This window comes from Papilio machaon, chromosome 1, assembly GCF_912999745.1.
Source record: "Papilio machaon chromosome 1, ilPapMach1.1, whole genome shotgun sequence".
NCBI lineage: Eukaryota > Metazoa > Arthropoda > Insecta > Lepidoptera > Papilionidae > Papilio > Papilio machaon.
Genome location: NC_059986.1, coordinates 10,261,087 through 10,285,934, shown reverse-complemented (window position 1 = coordinate 10,285,934; position 24,848 = coordinate 10,261,087). Strand labels below are relative to the sequence as shown.

The following is a 24,848-nucleotide window of genomic DNA, read 5'->3' as shown; positions in this document are numbered from 1 at the left end:
ACTGGCTAATTATTAAACTAAACACAAAGATGTCTAGACAGTTTAGATATGTTAACAGCAGGTGAAAGTTGAAATGCTGAGTTAATTTAACTTAGCCTAAGTTTTTAAAATTAAAAATTGCAATAAATTGTTTGTGAAGCTTTCACTTAATTTTTATTAAATGTCTGTTTTTAACTTAATGTTGTAATTGAATTGTTAGTAACTTGTCTTAACTTGTTATATTTGGATGTTTAATTTTATATTCGTACTACGTAATTTCATGTCTAATGAAATGAAAAATAATTCCACAAATGTCTAGTTACATTAATAACAATGAGATGACATGCCACAACAAATGTGAAAAAGCGCATGAATTTGCTTTGCTTTGTCTAATGAGTACGGTTTCCATCTTGTTAGAGAGCACTCCGTGTTTGAGACCGTATCAACAATTTTGAATTTTAAAACATCAGGATAGAGTACATTGTTCCTTGTTCTCTTTAAATTCATAATGCCATAACTAAGTACACTGGTGACAACGCTGATTCAGGGCAACGTACAACACAACGTATGCATTAAAGTTAAGAAAATCTGAGTGAATGCATTGTATTGAACTTTGAACCCTGTTTCAACGTTTTTAAGAATTACAATCAAATAAATGTTTATCTTAACTATCACCTACAGATGCATAAGTTTAACTAGTTCAGCGAAAAAGTCGTATAAAATATTTAATTGAAATAAAATATTACGTCATTGTTCTAATTACATATCTGTGAAAATTTGTATCAAACTGCGCCAGAAATTGCAGCAAAGCAATTAGTTTTTTCTTACGGTGAAGGAAAACATCGTGATGCAACCTGCACATATCTGAGAAGAAATTCAATGATATGTGTGAAGTCAACCAACCCGCACTTGGTCAGCGTGGTTGACTATGGCCTAGTCACCCCTAACTTGGGGTAGGCTCCGAGCCCCTCGGTGGGGACGTATAGTGAGCTGATGATGATGAATTAGTTTTTTAACATTAAATTCCTTTGTAAGAAATTATTTAAAATAATTTACTACGACAAATTATTACGTTAGGTACAATGTCGCTTGTGATCTAAGGGCCAATTATTCAGTGCCGTTTCATAAAAAGCTTTTTGAAAATCATTCGACTACAAATCTATGTAGAAAGGTTCCTAACTAGTCATAGATTTGACACCGTAATAATTCATTAGTGGAGCCTTTGTTTTATTCAGTTTTTAGTAATGTGTTTATAAAAATTATGAACATTTTAATTTCTCCAGTGCGTGTCTGTCGCCATTTCAAACTCTAAATTATAAACAAAAGATATACGATGCTCTGCATTGTTTTCTACGTACAACTGGCGGTCGCTAGTATCTGAATAATAAACCCTATTATGAATTTATGCGATACAAGGAAATGTAAACCTTTTGAAATTAAAAATAGAGTTCTTAACGAGATAACGGTTGCAGTGAAGTGACTTAGCGGAGCGAAATGGTATGTGTATTACTGCACTTAATAAAGAGAATACTATTTGAGCCGCCTTGGTTTTATGGCGGCGTTTTATGAGGGCCGCAGTAGCTCAGTGTCCGCGCGGTTGTCGCTACCACGCCACCGATCGGGTATTATCCTTATTGTTAGCCTGAAATTTAGATATATATATTACACATAATTTTTCTGTGCTTATTCTTATATTAAAAATACCTTTCATCTTCTAAATAATAAGCGACAACTGCCATCAGACAAACACAACAAATAAATGGGCAGTTGCGTTGCATGATTTTAGGTTAGAAGAGAACATCGGTAAAAGAAATGTAGAGAAGATTTAAAACCAGTTTTCTAATTAGTTTATGGAAAATATGATTGGAATCAAGCCTCCGTTTTGTTTACCCTGTTAATACAAGCCACACAGATTTTCCGCTTTCTCCTTTAAACGTCCACTAATGTCAACAAACGAATTTAAAGGCAATAGTAATTATAACAAATAGCAATTTGAATAAAAGTTAGAAATATCACTCAATAAAAATGTATTGGTGTTCAAATAATTACTGTTATATTAAAGTCATTGTACTGTATGTGTGAAATTATTAAAATTGTGAGCACGGGCAGCAATAAGAGCCCGCAGACACAACTGCTCTAAAGCCGGATCTACACCGAGATTGATTATATTCAGTATACCGTTATTTCTCAATAAAAAAAATAGCGCTAAGTTTTTAAAATTATTCGAGCATGTAAAAGTTGATAATAACTGGCTGAATATAAATTGATAATTCATTTTACAATATACAGTACTCGCTACATCGATTCAAAAGTTATATATAGGTAGATATTAAAAGCAATATTTTTGGATATGTTTGAATTAATAAGACATTCAAACAGCACTCACTGTGTCCACATCTTCAATGAACACTTTTTTTTTCTATCCGAGTCAACGAGCGTGAATTTTTGCGAGCATTATCCGCTTAGCACTCTGTGTTATTAACGTTCACTGAAATTGCGACAACGCGACTGCTTTTATTCCTTTCATTTAATACTAAAATAAATTTCAAATTTTGTCATCATCTAATAACTGAAATCGGCAAAGGCTTCGATGGAACTGGAATTACAATGGCGGACAGACGGCTTATTGGATTGAGTATAATTTTGTGAATTATATACGAATTTGTTTTTTTTTTCACGACTCATTTTAAACTGATACAACTTTGTAGAATTTAAGAGTTCATCATCATCATCATCAGCTCACTATACGTCCCCACCGAGGGGCTCGGAGCCTGCCCCAAGTTAGGGATTAGAGGTGAATTTAAGAGTTATACAGAAAAAATAAGAAAATATAGGAAAAAGATTCTAGATACATATATATTTCACCTAAATCATTAACCTGATAAAATGGACAAGTATGTTTATATAATTTATAAAAACAATGTATACTTTATTTGACTTGACTGTATTGTGATTTGCTGGTATTTTCTAAATCCATATATTCCTTCAAGAAATAACTGTTGGATTCTATTCTGGGCTAGTATATTTTTCAACTAATAGTCAAAGATAACAACAAGAAGCGTCACATATAACATATAGCTATGTTTACTGCACTAAAATATAAATTACATTGCCATCCTTTTATGTTATTTCCGAAATCAGTGTTATCTTAAAGTAAATCTTATGCAGAAAACAAAAGACATAAATTCCTCTGTATTTGTTAACTTCATAATGTCACGTAGAATGTGCGATGACTGAAGACCGCGACGCCTTAGCGTGACCAACACAAAGCAGGAGCGCATTTTTTATAATCGCACTAAGTTTAAGGCACCAATCAGTGTGTAACAGAAATAACGTAAATTAAATATAGACAGTTTAAGCGATTATATTACTTAAAAAAGACATTTGGATCAAATCTTGTCGAGTAGGCCATGCATCTGCTCCTGTGATCCTGGCAGCTTCAAGTAAGAAATTCATTCTTCTTCATTTATGTCTAGAAATTAATGAGGCGAATTAAATGCTCGAAGTAAAAAAATATGCAAAGCATACTTCAAAAGCGACAATAAAATACATTATCCCTTTTGTCTTTCAATTATTCAAATAAAACGCGCATTAAATTCCATTTGAAAGACATTAAGGTTTTATTCATATAACAATAACCCAAAGGTGCAAAAATATGCTTCCCGAAAATACGTCTCTAAGGATTTTTTTTTTCTTTAGATCGGTTAACGAGCGTGAATTTTTGCGCGTATTATCCTTTTAGCACTTTGTGTTATTAACGTTCGCTTAAATTGCACCATTGCGAATGTTTTAATTCCCTGTTACATTGTTCTATGCTATAAATTATAATTTTATGCTAGTACAAAAAGAATAAAACTGAAAAAAGTTGAGAATTTAAAGTGCTACCAAAATTTTATAAAGGCTACCGAGTTGAATATTTAAAATTAATCAGCAATAAATTGTTACGTAACGTTTCACATTCGCTTCGATTAAATCAGAATTTGAGGATTGAATCTGGTGACGAAGAGACGGTGACCAAGTCGGGCGCAGCTCCGATCAACTTATTCGTGCTCGATCCGAAGTTGTCGACGCTCTCGACGAAGTTTGTCAGACGTGCGCCAAGTTATCCGGAATCAAATTAACCGATGGTCTGAATCAAAAGCCAATAACGACTTCGCTACAAATTTTATTAAGCATCAGCGTTGATTCAGAAACATTTTTAACATAAAGGTTACTTAAGGATCCTTTGCACTTTATACTTTCACTTACAACTTAAAGTTTTGTCCATTAAGCATATTGCTCACATTAAAAAAAAAACTACATTTTGATTTTAACCTAAAACATTGGATTGATAATTAAAACTAAATTAATAGAGTTATAAACTAAAATAATTCCCCTTTATTTTAATATTCTAATGTGTTATAAACAAATAAATTGTAATTCAATTTTCTTCAAAGCTATTCATAAATGAACGATAAATTATTCGTATTGTTTGTGCAGCATACAACCGTCCCTATTAAATGTAATACGTTTACACGGCACCAGGAACAATAGCTTGTCATTGTCACGTAGACATACCGCTTGAAGTAGTACCTGCAAAACAAACATCTATTATGTCTATTGAATATTTTAAGTAAACGAAAAAGAATTTACCGAAGCAGCATAAAAAACAAAATACACATAAAACATGTCGCTCCAATATATAATATAAAAACATGTATTAAACAAGCTTTTATAAGAATGTTTAACCAATTCAAATACTTGTATAAATACGAAGTAAAAGTATGATGTTCACTAAGTATTTGAACACCGTAGTACCGTAGCAATGCTACGCTAAAGCAAACGTACGTAGCACTAGAACATTATATCCACGGGGACTGTTTGATTCTTAGTAAATCGGAATTTGTTCACTTATATATATAGATAGTTATTTTACAAAATAATAGTATTCTTCATACTATCTCAGAGTATAGATCAATACAGTAAGCAGTGTGGTCTAATCACGCTCTAAGATGTGAAACCCTTTGTTAAAGCTCTATTCATTGATCATCTGCCGGCATTGTTAAACTTCGTTATCATAGTTTCAGGGTTACCTACATCAGAGCAATATTACCTCGTTATATTAACTGTTATTACTATTTCTGTTCTAATGTTTAATACTACGGTCCCACTGCGTTACTTAAATTAACATTATTTCAAGTTTGAAAGCAGTTAAATGTTAATTACTTTCTTAACCTTTATTACAGACTTATTGGTTAAGATGAAATGGATAGACGCAGACTATTGCTTCATTTAGAGTATAAAAACCCTGGCAAACGCACTTATAAAATGTTTAGTAAAACAGACGCCTAATATCGTCTTACTTTACTATATGAACAATCTGGTTCGAATAATTTCATGTAGGAATTTCTCTATAAATATTAGAGGCTATCTTTCACAATGTTTTTTTAGATCATTTACAACTAAAAAGAATTGTTTTGTTCTAACTGACGAGAGAACTGAAACAATTTTTTTTCCTGATTCAAACATAAATCTGTATAATATCGGTAATTTTAGAATACGTCTAAATTAATTGTATAACCGTAACATGTTACATGACACTAGTTTCACGAGTAGTAACGTACTGCGACGTATCGTATAATCTTATTAAGCTAATTCGAACCAATTATGATTTAATTGCATAAATCCGATTATCTGAAACAAACGTTCTTGTATTTAATCATAGATAATTACATTATATCACTGAAATTCATACTCACTAATCAGAATAGTATATATTATTAGATAATCTTACAGCAGGTGGCGTCGATCCCCACCATCACTGACAAAAATGTCTTTCCCCCACCAACGTCTATAAAAGCGAATGCAGAGCCGACCAAGCGCTCTTTCGGCTGCTAGGATCGCGGTTGATACGGTGGTTGGTCTCGATGGTACTTGCTGTAGGTCATTTAGGTCATTTTCGCGGAGTGTAAATTAGCGTTTGTTTACTTCATAATTGTTTAAGTTATTTTAAGATCTTTGTAAAGTATTTGATGTGTAAATTAAATTATTTTGTGTTTAGAATAGACCGCTTGTATATTTTTTTATATTTTTACCCTTCTGATTCCTAAAATCAGAAGTGGGATAGGATTTCGCTCACAATTAGCCTTGTCTGCAGTAAATAACCGCTAGTTTAATAAAATGCGTCGTTCGTCACGTACACGGTCAGCTGAGACACCACCTCGCGTAGTTAGGAATAGTCGTTGCTGTGAACGTTCGCGGCGCGGTAGATATCGTGATGACGAATCGCGATCAAATAGCAACGGGTCGTGTCATGATAGGATACGGTCACGTACGCGTTCCCGTGCGGCTAGGAGCCGTTCACATTCTCGTCACGGTAGGAACCGTTCGCGTTCTTGTGACACTCGAAGCCGTTCGCGTTCTCGAGACGCTAGGAACCATTCGCAATCACGTTTCAATATCTCGCACTCACGTCGCAAAATTACTCGCGCACGACAAAATCGCCTGCGTACTAATTCACACGAAAGGTCTAGATCACGATCGATTACCTCGCATCGTCTTCAGAATGATCACCTATCTTTTTATCGAGATACCTCCGTAAAGGATGCGTTAGGCGCAATAATGTCTCGTTTGACCGCGATAGAGGAGGGTACGTCTAGTGGTTCTCATAATCCAATAACAACTTGCGACAACACACCTCTGTCAGATGCTAACAACGCCAACGCTAAAACGCTAGTTGATGCATTAACTATGTTGACAAGAGACAAGCCCGGTAATTATTACGTTTCGAGCTTCGACCCCGCTATACAAAATTTCGAGGTGTGGTGTAACGAAGTTGAGAGGGCTAAATTAGCGAACCGCTGGGAAGATCTCGAATGTTTTTCGCGAGTTGCTCATTGCTTGAAAGGTGATGCAAAGATTTGGTTAAGTGAGTGGACTACCAATGACCGATCGTGGTCTAACTTTGTTAGGGAGTTTAGATCTTTATGTCCTCAAAGAGTAGACTACGCACAGATTCTTCATAGCGTTATAAACACAACATCTGACAAGTTTTTAACATACGCTGAATACGCACGTCGTTCTTTACTGCGTTTACGAATCGTTAAAGGAATAAGCGAAGAACTTATGGTCCAAATAGTTATCCACGGCATAAGTGACGTGCAGGTACGAGCAGCAGCCACAAACGCTAACTTAACTACGGATAATCTTATCTCGTTTTTGGCAACTTATGTGAAGCCTACCCGCAAATTCGATAGTCGAAATATTAATAAACCCGTATTGTCCAATTGTGTTGCGGCTCAAAAGCGTAATTTTGACGGCTCTGATAAAAGAGTTTACGATAGCAAATGCTTTATTTGCAATCAAGAAGGTCATTTCAAAGACAGGTGTCCAAAAATTCGACATGTTGTTAACAGGCCGGAAGTTACTAATACTAAGCTTGTTTGTTCTTACTGCAAAAAGTTAGGGCACAAAGATAGTGAATGCTTTTCCAAAGCTCGATCTGAGGCTCAGGGCGGCACTAGCAACCCGCGTAAAAATTAACTTTTGTACAGAGCTCTTGAATAATGAACAACGTTATTGATTTAGGGTATACCGGTTGATATTATTTTCGATAGTAGCGCTCTCAACGTCTCTTCAATATCTTCGGCGATAATCGGTCAATTTTAGGGCCCACGAAAGCATACTAATTGTTACTTGAAAGGAATACGCGATAAAGAATTTGTTGCTCATGAATATGTCACTCTGACAGTAGAATTGCGTAACATCACGCTTGAAGTCTACTTAGTCATCGTACCCGCACAGTACATGAATATTCCTACCATAGTAGGGACGGACGTACACCTACCGAAGTAGAATACTTAGGGCGCGTTATAAGTCATGGTCAGGTAAGGCCGAGCCCGAACAAAATTGAAGCCTTAGTCAAGGGTCCTACTCCACCTAACGTTTAACAAGTTCGCCAGTTTCTGGACCTTGCAAGATTCTTTCGGCGCTATATTAAAGGGTATGCGACGAAAACCGCATGTATCTCGCGACTCACTAAAAAGGATGTAAAATTTGAATAGGGACCTGAACAAGATAAAGTCCCCCAAGACTTAATATGACAACTAATAAGTGAGCCTATACTTGCGATTTTCGATCCTACCCTCCCTACCGAGTTCCTTACCAGCCGATTACTTCATGGCAAAAATCTGATACCCCATTTAACACAATCCATGTCGACGTATTAGTCCCCTTACCAGAGTCAAATGGGTATAAGTTTGTACTTGTAGTAGATTCCTTTACCAAATGTTGCCTACTTTACCCGACGTACCAACAGGACACGAACGAACTGAAACGAGTTTTTGGTAGTGCAGTGTCTTTATTTGGAACACCTAAACTAGTAGTTTGTGACCGTAGGCGCATGTTTGAGGCGTCTGCTTTCACTAACTGGGTTTCCGAAATGGGTTGTGCTATCCACTACATGGCGCCCGTAATGCACCACTCCAATGGGCAAGCCGAGCGTTATGTGAGGACAGTATTGAACCTTATCCGTGTAGAGAGTAACAATAAAAAGTCTACTTGGTCTGATGCTTTCTGTAAAATACAAATAATGTTAAATATAACGAAACAAAAGACTACGCAATATTCCGCTCTTTATTTACTAATCGGTACTAATGCGACCACTCCTATTATTCATGCGCTCGTCCGAGATGTTGCCATGGAGAACTCCAGCCCCAATCGTGAAGCCACAAGAGAAATTAGCAGGAGCAACGCTAAAGCGGCGCTGGACAAAAACAGAATTGGTCAAGACACACGGGTCAATCGTCAAAGGCACACCCCAAAGAAATTCCAGGTCAACGACCAGGTATTTGTGATAAAATACTCTCAATCCGGAGGTAAGCTCTATTCTGGTATGAGAGGTCCATATAGTGTCACTAGAATACTACCAAATGACCGTTATGAGATGAAGCTGCTAAGTGGATCTAGAGGCAAGACCACTCAGGCGGCAGCACAGTATATGGTACTGTGGAATGGCGAATGGTGTCCAGAGAGTTGCTCTGCATTTTTTGACGGTAAGGTTTCAACTGAACGTTTTAATGTTGTTTTGCTTACAGTACATTTGTTGTATGTGCGAGTAAGCGCCGGAATGAAAGGCGAGTGTTTCCCTTGCTGGTCGGAACGAGCTGGCGGTGCGGTCCATGCATCTTCCGAGGCAGTCGTTCTGCAGTATCCAGCATCGGCGGGCGTGGCCCCAACATGCTCAGTGGGCTCAGCCCTTGGAAGTCGCATTCCCTGAATGTGCATCAGGCGCTGGCCTGGAAGGGTGAATCCCTTGGAAGTCGCATTCTTTGAATGTGCATCAGGCGCTGTCCTGGAAGGGTGTATCCCTTGGAAGTCGCATTCGCTGAATGTGCATCAGGCGCTGACCTGGCAGGCAAAGTCCTGGTTCACGCTTATCGTGGGAACTTGCAAGTTCAAGTATGAGTATGACAGAAGTATTACGCATGAAGATGTGTGCATACTTTTGAAAGAGTTGTTCTTGTTTATATCAGAATGTTTGTGTTTGTATGAGGGCCTTGTATGTGCGATGGACGACAGCGTAGGCAACCACACATGTTGTCATGATTAACTAACGACACTCTTTCTCATGCAGATAACCCTGACGATGACGATGTTGGTGAAACTTCAGATAGACCAGCAGACCCCGCTAGTGCAGACACATCTCCACAAACGGGCAACGAGCAAGAACTCGCTGCAGTCACCAACACCACCTAAGAGCATAACTTCAGTGTGTCCGAGGACGGCACACGGTCAGGAGAGGCCGTATTAGATAATCTTACAGCAGGTGGCGTCGATCCCCACCATCACTGACAAAAATGTCTTTCCCCCACCAACGTCTATAAAAGCGAATGCAGAGCCGACCAAGCGCTCTTTCGGCTGCTAGGATCGCGGTTGATACGGTGGTTGGTCTCGACGGTACTTGCTGTAGGTCATTTAGGTCATTTAGGTCATTTTCGCGGAGTGTAAATTAGCGTTTGTTTACTTCATAATTGTTTAAGTTATTTTAAGATCTTTGTAAAGTATTTGATGTGTAAATTAAATTATTTTGTGTTTAGAATAGACCGCTTGTATATTTTTTTATATTTTTACCCTTCTGATTCCTAAAAATATAGTATTTACAGAAGTAATTTTACAGTAAATGTAAAGTAAGTTTAACCGGTGATTTTGGTCTCAAAAACCCACGATAAATAATTCTAGAAGAAAAATTCAAGTAACATTCTAACAAGAAAATTACATTTCATCTGCTTACGATTATCGCAGTAAAATGTTTTCATTTTACACGAATAAATGCTATATTTGTTAGGAAATCTTCATTTTTTTATATTTGAATAAATTATACTTTAAGCAATGATTTATTCATTGAATTTCGCATAAAATTGTTTCGCAACACGGTATCATTTACATTTATAGGAAACATTTAAATATTAAATAAAGCGAGGCTCATTTGTTCCCGCAACATGCAATTACACTTTTTCAAACTTCTCTATTAAAATACACCGAGGAAGCAGAAACGTTGAACACGAAACACAATGTAAATATTTAGAAAAAAGTAAAGAGTTTCGTTTGCTGAAGTCATTACACTTTTTGTGATAGTTGCAAAAGATATTTAACTGCAGACTTAAGAAAACAAATGAAGAATAAAAATACTAGTTTTTCAAATACATTATCCAATACTGATTAATACTTCGCAAATACTAGCAACTGAAAAATACTAAACGACATTAGAACTACTAGATTGTAAAGCAATAAACCTCAAAACTTCTACATTAATATCTCAATAGATACTTAAAATAATATCAATATGAATGTTCATAGAAGCTTTACCCATGCATTCTGTACACAAGTTTTAATTAAGGCGTTACATTAAATTCATAAGACGAGCCGGCAGTTTGTTTTCGCACGCGGCGTGTTGTTTGTCGACACAACATTACACCACATCTCATCACTCGTAATTGATCAGTTTTCGTCTCATAAACATAATTCATAGTCTACATGGCACAAGCGAGCGATTAAATAGTTAAGCCTAAGTTTCCATGTGACGCACGTAGTAGCTACGGACGTTGACTATGTTAGAAAACATACAAATCACATTAATTTTCTTTATTGAAGTCTGGACTTATTTCTAATGCTAATCTCCTGAATCTGTTGATGATCATTGCGCTCACAAAGTTATATAAATATTGATTAATGTGTTACGGCACCACTTAACTTCCAACATAAGAGACATACATACATAACACACTTTTTTTTTTAAATTGTCTCTCGTCAGTACAAGATGTGACGGCAATAAAGATAGTTCCGCATCATACAATTTAATTAAATAAAATATTAATCAATTTTACATTTAAAAATACCATTCATATGAAAGCAGGGTATGAAAGAATGTGACGGTGGCTGCGTATTCACGATTCACGGGGGACAATGCGCCCCCGCATAAAGCCACCTCCCGCCTCGCCGCGCCGCAACCCCCGCTACCCGCAATTGTATTACGGGAAAGGGGAAACCGAACATACAATTTGTATGTATTGTGTCGCTAGTCTCCATATACGCGGATTTCGTTAATTAAAATTTACTTTCATTCGTTTCTTTTGTACATATTAATAATACAAGAAACATTTTAACCGTAATTATAATGTCTTTTTTTTCTATCTAAGGAAGATCGTGTAAGAAAACTTAATAGGGATATTAAAAATAGATAGGAACTAATTCTCAGACCTACTGAATGTACATATAAAATTTCATAAAAATCAGTCAAGCCGTTTCGGAGGAATATGGTAACTAACATTGTAACACTAGAATTTTATGTATAAGATATTCTCTTAAGTGATATTGAAGTACGCCCGCATTATACTTTATAGAGGAAAGAAAATATATGAAATCACTAAAGCCCCTAATGTCACTTTATGATATAGTGAACATCAAATATCAGTTAACTATGAATATGCAGGTTTGTTTGTCTTAATTAACCGCTATGATTAACACGTTCAATTACAAACAATTCCCGGCTATAATCTTTAATGTAATGTTGACTCAGCGGGGTCGAAGTAGAGCCGCGCGGGGAGGGGTGCGGTTTAGTTTATATCAAATGTATTAGAAACATATTAAATACATAATTTATACATTAAATAAGTTATATAGCTTATAATAAATTTGAATTACTTATAGAAATAAGCATTAAACGTATCCAACAACTGTATATGCATACAACATATTTAAAAGATTACGTTTGTATGTAACATTCGAATAGCCATACGACATGTGATATGGTGCTCGGTGTCCGATTGTGTTGGGAAAACAGAAAAAGTGTGAAGCAGATTGTTTGTTCTATCCGCGAGCGCCGTATCGCTGCTTCTATTGCTATTGATCACTTTCTCTCCCTGTCACTGTATAACTTTTTAGTCCGATGGATAACTTCTGGTGGTTTTTTTTATATCTAGTTACATTTTCTATGTTAATAAAAAACCAAAGCTTATGCTTTTTACGGGCACATATGAAAATATTAGAGATGAACAAAAAAATACAACATTTAATTGTTCGAAAAAAATAATCGAATATACGATAACCATAAAAATACGAACTCTTTGTTTCTTATTTCATTAACCAAACAAAATAGCATCAAGCCACTTGCCCTACAAAATATAATTACAAATTCAATTTCTGGATAGTAAAAAAGATAAATAGCCAACTTCACTTCACTTCGTCGTTCATTCTGAACTGTGAAAGGGTGTACGGTGAAGTAGGTCGTCTATTGAAAAACTGCACAAAAAGCACTCGATTCATGCGATTGAAGCGACGACAGCACGCGTGCCAGCCAATGGAGCCCCCCGGAGCCCTACGGAGCCCGCACAATGCCGCTCCGGCTCATTCAACAATTACCGTGAAATAAACAAAAACCGACTTAATAAAACTCCGCGACCGACTCTTATTCCGACGTCCCATTTCCATTGTTAATTTTGTATCATTTTTGGCAGAGTAATTTTAATCCACTTTCTTACAATCGAGGGAACTTCATTTTTGACAACAAAATTATAGTTTTAATATAAAATGCAGAGTAAGTCCGGTGCTTGTGTAAAATCTATACAGGTTAGGTCTTAATTACAAATTCCTCTTTTTGCAGAGTTTTTGCTGAGCTCAGCATAATACAAGTTTAATGACTTGAATAAACGCAAGCATTTTCTTATTTTCTTTTCGCTAATAAATGTTAATGAGACTAGCATTGCAAGTTTTAGATTATTTACTTATAAATGTAAATTACATGGAATTATAATTATAAGTTATGTTTGTATATTTCACACAACAAAAGGATGAATAATTTCTCTTAAAAATGTTATTAATAATTATTAATATTAACAAATATCACTGTTAATTAATACGAATAATGTGAAAAGTCAATAGTAAGCTTTCTACCAATTATATTTCAAACAATTGCGTTTGTTTGAACAAAGTTGTTCACTAAGACGAGGCAAAGCACAGCGGGGCAATAGTCAATTGTGTATATAATACAGCTGTTTAATTGTGTCTGTTTATCTAGGCTTATCTGTAACTGAGCGGGCGCGGGCTTTTGTTCGGATTCGTGTGTGATCATTGTTGTGATACTAAATTGTTGTGTCCTCTCCCCCGAACCTCCCCGCCCCTGTCGGGTTCTGATCCCGCAGATTACCGGCGCGGAGGAATCTGGACTTCAGTTAGTTCAGTAAAATACATATAAAATGACTGATTTTCGTTGTATAAGTAGGCAACACAACTTATGTTTGTAATTTAAGTACCTTGGAGGCATAACCGAGTCTAAACCGCTAGTCAAAACCGTCCTGCAGAATGTAACGTGCGTGACCAGTGTAACAGGGCAAATACAAATGGTAATAAATGGCGATTAATAATGGTACATTGGTACAAACAGGAAGTGAGATGGAATTTTTCTATTTGCAGTGCACTGTTGGGTGCGAGGAGAACTCGCTGCAGCGGAGCCACGCCCAATCTCGCAACGACGCGCCCGCATCAACAGACATTCATGGAGTTCGCTATTTAGATTTTTCATTTTTATTTACAAACCAGCATAACCTTTGACAGAAGATATATATTTCATCAATTTAAACTTTATCTTCTTTTTAATGAAAACAAACGTCACAAGGCATAGGGTCTGAAGCTAAATTCAATATTACGCCTTAAAAATGTCTTCATTCAAAAAAGATTACATTATAAAGTGTCACTATACTTTTCAAAAGTTATTTAACTCCATTCATATTCATACAATCATCGAAAGGAAGCCTTTTCTTTTCCATCGTAATTTATTTAATGAAAATTAATAAAAATCAGAATGTTCTTAGAAAGCAGTTTATCGTACGGCGACAGAAAGTTTTACTTAAAAGCTTTATGTAAATGTGAATAATTCCGTTGCTTTATATTCCAAATTCAAAAGTTTCCGTTTTTTTCTTCACAACTTATAATAAGATAAGTACCGGCCCGGCTTAATTTTAACTTGGCAATACGAATACTAAATGTCTCTGAATAATTTCAGGAATAACTTAATGATCATTAAATATTACTTGAGCTTGTTACTTTTATTTAACAAAGACAAATTGGAAATTAAAAAAAATATGTTATCATACAACGTACATTTTACTCCTTTTGTAATTGAAATAAATCTAGAGAAAAACCATCGTATTTGTTTCCAAAATCTTATAAAAGTATTTAGTGAATGTACCAATTTTATTTCACGCTATTTCATATTAGACATTGTATCTTAATAATACGATTTTTTTATGAAAACGAAGGTTACGTAAAACGAAACAAAAAAGTATAAATGAACGCTTCTTCGTGTGGAAATGCAAAAAAAGTTTTGATCAATTAAACTGAACTTTGAAAGCTTTATGTAAATCCGTAAGAATTTTTTAACTTTTAATTTAAGCGTTTTCAAATTTTCTTTCCAAAAAGTTTTAATGAGATAAATTATTCTCTAGTCATATTGTTATGGGCATATGGCATAGGGCACAAAGGCATATGTTACCTTGTATCTTTAAAATAAATGCATAAAAATCCAAGATTTTAATAAGTTTTTAAGCTTTAAAATAACTTTGAATGTTTTATCATGATAGATTATTATGATAGATTTTTACTTTAACCCTTTATTTTATGAAATCTGTCTCTTTATATCCAAGATCACGTAACATTAACTTTTCTTAATGGAACTACTATGTAACAAAGATGCCTTTACTGGGACGATTAAATTAATTTTACACTTTGATTAATTTAACTGTCAAATGATAAGTGTATAGATACAACATTCTATCCTATCCATCATATACCTTAAGTCTTAAATGCGATCAGAATTCGAGCCGCTTTAGTTGTGCTTATAGCAATAGCAACGCCGTTACTTATTGTTTAATTTGGCGGCAGCGGCAGTAGTTTGCGAGTTCAATTACAATTAATCCATATTTACAGTGCGCACTAAGCCGTGTTTACTCGATGAGCTGTGTTTACCGAGACGGGATTACTCTGTACCCACGCTGTAATATCCGCAGACTAACGCAAACATAGATTATATAATATTAATAACTTACCTCACACCTCTTAATACATTTCTGGTGGATTTAACACTATTATACTATGTTCTGTTATTTACATCGAGCGATCAATTTCGTTAGTCTTTAGCCCGTATGTATAGATGGGTGACTCTAAAAGCTTTAGACGTGATTTTTGAGAATTAAATGAAAAAAAAAATTGTTAAAAGATACGTTTTTACCAAACCAAAGGACATTTTTGTTCCAGTTTTATTAATATTAGACGTAAGGTAAAAATTAATAAAGGAATTTGTAGAAAGACGAACAAATTACATTTTTACTTTTTGTAAATTAAGCAAATATTAATACAAATTCCTTTTGGAAGTGATCATTACTTTTTTCTTTTACGAATATTGTAAAGAAATAAAACCAAAATTTGTGGATATACTTTATTGAATCTAAATAGACAGAAAACAGATACAGAAATCAAAAATATTCTTAAAGCTAGTTTCAAGCGCTTATATAACTAAATTTAAAACAATTGTTTAAAAAATCATATGGCACCAATTTTCGTAAAGTAATACTTTAAGGAACATATAAAGTCTTTATTTATAGTAAAAAAAAATCATCATTTTTTGAGCACAAAAATATTTGTGCTATTTATAATATTTAGTTGAATTAAATTCAACATAAAAAAATGTTAACTGGCAACACAATACAAATGCAATAAAATGGCAATTAAATATGTACCTTATTGTGGGTTACGACTGAAATGACATTTGTATTGTCATTGCTGTCTTTCTTTCGTTAAAGAGAACGTAAGTGATGGCAATATACATTCAAACTTGGATAAGCGAGAGTCCAAGAGACTGAGATCTTTTTCTCGCTTTTAGAGGTTTCTCTATAACCAGAATTTCTCGCTTGTAAAGGTTTCCCTTATTCAAGTTCAATTGTAAATACAAGCGTCATTACAGTGGAATTTTGAGGTTAACACACACAATAATTTGAGATCAAAAATTCAAATAAAAAACATAATATTATCCGAAATACAACATAAACAATTTACCGAGGATTTCTAAAACCAAAACCCCCGTTAAAAACATATTTTAATCTCTTTTATCAAAGACTATAACAGAGTTATGTTTTATAAAGAAATGTTAGTCTCAGAAACCGACAGTTAGAAACATAATAATTAATTTTTATATATTATCTCACAAAAAATAAATAACCAATTCGGAATGAACATGGAATAAGAATAACAGAGAGATAATACATTTATCCTACACACATATAATAACCACTTCAGTGGAGAAAAGGGGGAGAGAGTATTTAGGAATGTCAAGGGTTCCTACTCTAATTAACTAAACGGACGAATATCATTCAGTATCATTCTCATTCAAATAACCAATCCGTTCTTTTTTACTTTCGGTGGTTTTTATCTTTGGCAATTGTTCACCATTTTCTATATAGCAATTTATGATATCCAATTAAATTTAGATATTTTTATTGACTATATTATTTCGTCTAAGATGTCATCCTGATGTCCGTAGATCTGCATCTAAATAACTATATAACATTAATTATAGACATTTAGAAGATATAAGAATACGATAGCAAATATCGATTGAAATCCCAATTTCAAAGGTCAAGGGTACAACTAGGAGTTTACATGATGTTTATGCGGTTTTGTTCTGCTCGTGCTGCAGCAGCTGAGGCAGGTTGCCGATGTCAATCTCATGGATGTGCTTACCCGAGAAGTGCACGTAGTCGTGAGGCTTGGCGTCCACTGAGCGCTTGCGAACTGCATAGAAAATAATAATAAGTTAACACACTGCTAATATTCAAGGTGAATAATTGCAAAGTGTAATGTGAAATGTGTATTGTGTAATGTGTATTGTGTAATGTGTAATATGCAATGTGTACTGTATTTTCTTTGTGATTGACTAGCCACTGTTTGCCTTGAAGAAGCATTTACAGTTTCACCAAGCGGGCGCAGGTGGCACAGCCTAAACATCATTTATGAGTAATTAAGCTCGAAGACTCCTTCGGGAGCCTCGGCTCCGACTGTTTCTTCAATATATAACCGGATTGGGAGGCCCCCGAGCACAGAAATATGTACTGTGTAATGTGTATTGTGCGAGGTGTGTACCGAGACGAGTGCGGTCCTGCTGCAGACGGTATGTGGGACGGGTGCGGCAGGAGGCGGGCAGTCCGGGCAGCGAGGCGAGGTCGTGCAGGGCGGGCAGCAGCGCGCGCAGCCCGGACCGCACACGAGTCACGTCAAACTCCCCGCCGCTCTCAATACTGGCGATGAACGCATCCGGCACCAATACAGATTCCAGGTCCAGGTCCGTGATGAAGCAGCGCTCCTCGTCCACGATATCTGGTGGATAAAAGCACCCATAGATAACATTGGTCGGTTCTTTATCAAGTACTTTGCTTGGGCCATTGCAGTTGTAATTTATGTGTGTCCCATTTTCTGAAAGACTTACTGGTGAGGTTGTTGGTGAAGTCATGTATGAAGTTGACTTGATGTCCATTGTTGAAGACGGAGATCTTCTCAGTCATGCCCTCGCGGTCGATGTCGAGCTCCTCGCGCAGCACACTGAGCAGGCGCTCGGCGGTAGCAGCGTCGCTGGTGCTCACCACATGCAGCTCGGGCTCCGACGACCAGCGCAGCGGCATCACATGGAAGTTGGACTCAATCAGATGCCCCTGATTCTGTAAAAATAACAATTATCCATGTTAAAAAAACCTTCATATTCCTAGTAAAATTATTTACATGTAATGAAAATAACAAATGAAGTTATTAAAATACATCCAAAAATTTCAGATAAATTGATTTCATTATATTACATTAATATAAGGATATGTTACATGTTAATTAAATTTATATTTACCTTCAAATCGATAGGGATGGTGCAGTACCCCCGGTAGCGGCGCATGGAATTGGTGTAGACATATTGGCGGTAGATGAAAACACTCACAGCCACAAACAGGATGAGTAGCATGGATATGTTCATGAAATGGAATATCATGACAGCAAAGCGGCGCAGTGGGCCGGGCACCCGGTAGCGCCGCGGCTCCGGTTTCTCCGATAGCGGCGGCACCGCGACTTTAGCCTACACAAATATACAACAAATAAAAGATATGCCTGTTCTTAAAGATAAATTCCTGAATTTATTTATTTGTAAGACCATTGATTTATATAAAACATCATAACTAATTACATCTATGTATTACACATACGTAAATGTTATTAATTTGTAATTTTTGTCTTAGCCTTCTTTTCAGATAATAGCATTAATAAACAATTTTGCTTGGTTTACTATTGGATCTATTTCCTTATTTTGGAATTATTTATCATTTTTGTATTAAATATCACCAAAGTTCATAAGTAATCAATAACTGAGCTAACTTCGATATAGGTCAAACGGACATGTTGCTTATGAATTTATGTTATTGATTTTTACCTGCGTTGAATAAATACCACTTGACTTTGGAATGTTTTTATAAATATTATTGAGAACATTTAATTTTGAAAGTTTATCGTAATTTAACAATAAATTTCCAAATAATAATAAAATTAGGTGTATTTGTTTCAGTAAATATAAAAACGTATTGCGCACTAATAAGACTTACCTCGGGGCAGGCAACTTCTTCAACCAAAGGCAATTTGGCGATTTCAGTTTTATTCGGTGGGAAACAACCCTTTGGAAATACAATCATGGTTATTGTTTTAGTATTTTACTTTAAAAGAATTATGTATGATAATTATCACACAGCAAACTGGCTCAATCAATATCGTTTGAAGTAATGAATCTGAAGTTAGCTCTCAATTTTGACGGAAGAAAGGCAGTCACTCGCCCAATCACACCAAATCGATTTAACATCGGATAACTTCACTTCTATACCTCCATTCCTATTCGAGAAGAAAATCTTTAGGTTTATTTTTACTAATATGTATCAGAATAAAAAATGCGTAGCAAAAGTTAGAAGAACAAATAAAACAGTTTTTAAATTTTTTTACAAATAAAATATGTAACGTTTTCTAAAAGGATTGTTCGTAATTTTGATATAAAATATTTTTAATTATATGATTACACTAAAAAAAAATTATAAATTTTATTTCCAAGCTTTTAAATTTCATTTCATTATCTCACTTTAACCCAATGTTCACAAGTAATAATTATTTACAAACCTAGGAATTTTCTAGGAAATTTGATGCCACCTCGTCAGTTTCTGTTTCTGCAGGATTGAAATAAAAATTAGTCACTTGTCTGTGGTTTAGAAAAAAAGTAAAGAAAAGAGATTCAATTCAAGGTGGAAGGAAAACGGTTTTCTGTTGTAGAATATTCTTTAATAAGAGGTTAATGAATCATCAACGTCTAGGGTGTGCTTAAAACATTTTCGACTAGTTTGTTACAATTTTATTTTAAGTTGATTCTTTGTTTAATTGTGTATTACGTCTGATCGTTAGTTCATCAAACTTACGAGCACAATAAAATGGCGACCGACCCAATGAAAAACCGCATGATTGTCTTCAAGAACACAGGAAAAGATGTCGATGTAAGTAGATTCAATGTTATCACGGGTAATATACGAATATACGGTAAGAAATGTCTATTAAAGTTAATGGTCACATCGTAAATTTTAGGAAATGCGAAGGCGGAGGAATGAAGTGACAGTAGAACTACGGAAAAATAAAAGAGAGGAAACTCTCCAGAAACGTCGAAATGTCCCGATCAGTGATTCTACAGACGAAGACGAAGTGGAACGACCCACAAATATCGATGAGCTAGTGATCAACGCGGCAAAAGCTGACAACATCGAGATACAACTGGCCGCGGTGCAACAATGTAGAAAGCTATTGTCCTCGGACAAGAACCCTCCCATAGACGACCTAATCGCAGCCGGCATTCTTCCCATCTTAGTACAGTGCCTTTCCCGAGCGGATAATCCTACTCTGCAATTTGAGGCTGCTTGGGCTTTAACGAATATAGCCTCGGGCACCTCAGCACAGACTAACAAAGTGGTCCATGCGGGTGCCGTTCCATTGTTCCTACAATTGCTCATGTCTCCACATGAAAACGTGTGTGAGCAAGCAGTGTGGGCATTAGGCAACATAATTGGAGATGGTCCAATGTTGAGAGACTTGGTGGTGGAGCTTGGAGTCGTCAAACCACTGCTCAGCTTCATCAAACCTAACATCCCTGTATCATTTCTGCGTAATGTGACCTGGGTCATTGTAAACTTGTGCAGAAGTAAGGATCCTCCACCACCAGTTAAGACTATTCAGGAGATTCTTCCAGCCCTTAATGTGCTTATTACACATTCAGATATAAATGTAAGTAAAATTTCTAGTTAAATACTACCTACACAACTAACACATCTAAAAAATAATTTCCAACCAACCGAAATCATAATTTTTTTTGTCTATCATCAGGTATATAGTCATTTATGACTTACAAGTGCTGTGATTATAGTATTGTTTAAATAATTATACAACTCACAAGTTTGAGAAGTGTGATAGCTTATAATTATTTGGTAAAAAATGGATAATAGTTTTCTACATAGAAGGAATTCTAATCAGTTTATCTTGCAATAGAATTTGTTTATAAATATCTGAAAAGCCATATCACTATGTGGATATGCTTGGAAGTGAAATTGTATTTGTTTATGACATTAATTGAGGCCATGTTAAAAAAGTCACTAATGTTTTTTTATTTTAAAATTTTACAATAAAAGTAAAACTTGATTGTTTTAGTTGACCAGGTTCTTTTATGGTAATTAGTACTCAAAAATTGGTTAAAATTCAAACATGATTAATGAAAGATTTTTTTACTTATATTTTTTTAACTTTAACTGTTCTAATTTCATGTTCCCAATCATTCATTTTTAATAAAAGGGGGTACAAAGGTTTTGCTTCATCCTTATATTCTTACTAATATAAATGTGAAAGTCTGCATGTCGGGCTGTCTCGTTTTCATGCCAAAACTACTGAACCAATTTAAATTAAATTTGGTATGCAGATAGTCTAGAGCTTGAGAAAGAACATAGGCATCTTTTTAAGGTGACAAAAGGGTTGAAAGTGGGGGTGGTTAAATTGTATGAAAGTATCATAATTCTTACAGTTATAAACTTGAAACTTATATGCTTGATAATAGTAACATGTATTGGATCTTGTGATGTTCAATCACATTATATATTTGATCACTTACCTACAATACAATCTTTATCTATATATATAAAAGAAAGTCGTGTTAGTTACACTATTTATAACTCACGATCGGCTGAATCGATTTGACTGAAAATTGGTGGGCAGGTAGCTTAGAACCCGGAAACAGACATAGGAAAATTTTTACCCCGTTTTCTATTTTTTATTTCGCGCGGACGGAGTCGCGGGCGACAGCTAGTAGGTAATAAATTATATTGACTTTACTTTGAATTAATCTAACAACCTTTATCTTTGCAGATTCTAGTAGACACAGTATGGGCAATCAGTTACCTAACGGATGGAGGCAATGAACAGATCCAAATGGTGATTGAGTCCGGTATAGTGCCCAAGTTGATTCCCCTGCTGTCTCACAAGGAGATGAAGGCCCAGACGGCCGCACTCCGAGCGGTTGGTAACATTGTAACTGGCACAGATGAGCAGACTCAGGTGGTACTAAACTGTGATGCCCTGTCACACTTCCCTGCGTTGCTGTCACACTCGGTAAGTTATTCACATGTACATGATATTTGAAAATCTTACCAGTTTACATATCTCATGTAATCATCCACCAATATAAATGTTTAAAGTAATTTGATAATCAATGAAAGATATTTTTGTAAACTATTTCACTTTTATAACTATACTTATTTGTGGCTATTAGCTACTTTTATTGCTGTTTTTTCTTTCTTGTTTCTTGATGATATACATATTGATCATTTTTTTTACCTTAGTTTCTCAGAGAGGAATTGGCAATGGAATAGGTTTTAAAGTTGTCATTGTACCCAAAAACTGTGAAGATTTCTAAAATTTCATATCTCATACCAAAAATAAGATTTATCATGTTTTAATGAAATAATTTTTAATTGGATATACTTTGTTGCATGGACAGAAAGAGAAGATATGCAAGGAAGCCGTGTGGTTCTTGTCAAACGTGACTGCGGGCAACAAGCAGCAGGTGCAGGCAGTGATCGACGCGGGTCTACTGCCCAAGATCGTGGAGAACCTGGGCAAGGGCGAGTTCCAGACGCAGAAGGAGGCCGCCTGGGCCGTCAGCAACCTCAGCATCAGCGGCACCAAGGAGCAGGTGGCGGCGCTCATCAACTGCGGCGTCATCCCACCTTTCTGCAACCTCCTCAGCTGCAAGGATACACAAGTTATCAGTGTGAGTGGCGTCACTAACCACATACATACGTAGTGCTTTTTCTAATACATCTCTCGCTTTGTGTGTCTGCATCGTTTTCTCATTCCTGAGGGCCACCACTTCTCTTCTTGACCATTGACTACAGTATCAGGAGTGCGCCAAATCAGAAACTATTTTTAATTTGTTCTAATGGTATTTTGAAATTGAATCGTAGGTACTTAGGATGGATATTATTCAGCTACTAACATTTTATGTACAAACTAGCGGTTGCCTGCGATTTTGACAGGACAGAATGCATCATCATGCATCAGTTACCTTCTCGATAAATCCCGTCAAAATTGGTCCAGCCGTTCCGGAGATTACGTGTTAAGGAACAAAGGTGGCCTTCCGGAAAGACAGAATTTTTTAACTACAGTCAAAATCTGTTATAACGACATCGAAGGGACTACTCATATTGAGTCGTAAAAACCGATAGTTGTAACAACCGGTGACAGGTATTAATAGGAAAGATATGTAATAACATTCAGCCAGGACCTTTGATTTTGGTCAATTTAACCGGTATGTTGTTCTAAACGATGTCGCTATAAACGGTTTTGACTGTATTTTTAAAAAATTTCTTGTGTCACCCATTCAAAAACATTACGTGTACGAAATATGATTATTCTATATTATATAGATTTGCTTTTCTCAATGCTAGATACATACACTTCAATTTAATTAATATGTATATGTACAAATCTATATATATAAAAGAAAGTCGTGTTAGTTACACTATTTATAACTCAAGATCGGTCGAACTGATTTAGCTGAAAATTGATGGGGAGGTAGCTTAGAACTAGGAGACGGACATAGGAACTTTTTTTTATCTTGTGTGCATTTTTTTATTCTGCGCGGACGGAGTCGCGGGTAAAAGCTAGTATTAAATAAAACATTACTTCTGAAAGTTTGAGTCATATTGAGTAGTGTATATGTGCGTACGTCAGGTGGTGCTGGACGGTCTCAGCAACATGCTGAAGATGGCCGGAGATAACGTGGAGCATGTCGCCAACATGATAGAGGAGTGCGGAGGCATTGACAAGATCGAGCAGCTGCAGGGTCACGAGAAGATGGAGATATACAAGATGGCATATGACATCATCGAGCAGTACTTCGCCGGAGAGGTCAGTGCATATATTTATCACTAGCTATATAATTAAAATAGAACTTAGTATTTTATGTGTTCATCCAGACTTTGTTTTACATTTATGCTAAATTTCATCAAAATCTTATGAGCCATTCCGGAGATATCTTCAAACATTCATTCATCTAAACATTCTCTTTTATAATGTTAGTGAGATAATTGTATTGAGTGTAATAACTGCTGCTGTTTCTGCATATCTAACTGTGATAATTTGTCATTTTTTGTCAAAGTACCTGGATATCAGAAAGTAAAGCTAGTTAGACATATTGATGGGTCCTATGTAATAAATTGATGATTACTTTTTTGAGTTAAAAGTTACGTCTTAGTCTAGTTAACAACAGTTCAGTCAATTTACAGGTGTAAATGTTATTTATTTTTGCTGAAGTAAAAAGGCTTATGTCGCCTATTTTACTATATGGTTGAAACTGAGAGCTCCTATAAAGTTGTCAATTTGTACATTGACCCTTATTCATAGGAGCCTTTGATATATGTATTGATTTTGTTGTGTGAGTGAGTTGTAGAGGTCGGTGTATGTATGTATGTATGTATGTATGTATGTATGTATGTATGTATGTGTTGTGCAGGAGGAGGACGCGAGCCTGGCGCCGGCGGCGGCGGAGGCGGGCTTCCAGTTTGACGCGGGGGCGGGGGCGGGGGCGGGGGCCGGGGCGGGGGCGGGGGCGCCTCACGCCGGCTTCCGTTTCTAAGCTGAGCTGTCGCAGTGTGATGTGTGATGTGTGGTGATACATTGATGATGAACTCTGATGTGATCTTTGGAAGTTATATTCTTTTTCACGATTGTGTTGATTTTAT

The 24,848-nt window shown here is 35.8% G+C and overlaps 3 protein-coding genes across 4 annotated transcripts; 2 read left to right on the top strand and 1 right to left on the bottom strand.

Moving 5' to 3' along the window:
• The first annotated feature begins 8,278 nt into the window (after nt 1-8,278).
• LOC123721114 lies at nt 8,279-10,026 on the top strand. 2 transcript variants are annotated; one of them, XM_045678582.1, is made up of 2 exons: nt 8,279-8,803; nt 9,593-10,026. In XM_045678582.1, exons 1-2 carry the CDS (start codon nt 8,360-8,362, stop codon nt 9,767-9,769), a joined length of 621 nt encoding a protein of 206 aa, XP_045534538.1. In that variant the 5' UTR covers nt 8,279-8,359; the 3' UTR covers nt 9,770-10,026. The 2 variants fall into 2 exon arrangements, with proteins under 2 accessions (XP_045534538.1, XP_045534541.1); XM_045678585.1 differs by lacking the exon at nt 8,279-8,803 and adding an exon at nt 8,850-9,011 and having other exon boundaries at nt 9,593-10,023.
• A 6,638-nt stretch (nt 10,027-16,664) lies between these two features.
• Nucleotides 16,665-19,351, bottom strand: LOC106719229. The gene is made up of 5 exons (XM_045678353.1): nt 19,140-19,351; nt 18,398-18,619; nt 17,990-18,218; nt 17,647-17,880; nt 16,665-17,298 (listed from the first exon to the last, which is right to left on the bottom strand). Exons 1-5 carry the CDS (start codon nt 19,224-19,226, stop codon nt 17,174-17,176), a joined length of 897 nt encoding a protein of 298 aa, XP_045534309.1. The 5' UTR covers nt 19,227-19,351; the 3' UTR covers nt 16,665-17,173.
• A 427-nt stretch (nt 19,352-19,778) lies between these two features.
• LOC106719230 (importin subunit alpha-4) lies at nt 19,779-24,742 on the top strand. The gene is made up of 6 exons (XM_014513515.2): nt 19,779-20,066; nt 20,155-20,844; nt 21,973-22,215; nt 22,604-22,876; nt 23,839-24,015; nt 24,620-24,742. The coding sequence occupies exons 1-6, from the start codon at nt 20,004-20,006 to the stop codon at nt 24,740-24,742; spliced, it is 1,569 nt and encodes a 522-aa protein (XP_014369001.2). The 5' UTR covers nt 19,779-20,003.
• The last annotated feature ends 106 nt before the right edge of the window (nt 24,743-24,848 follow it).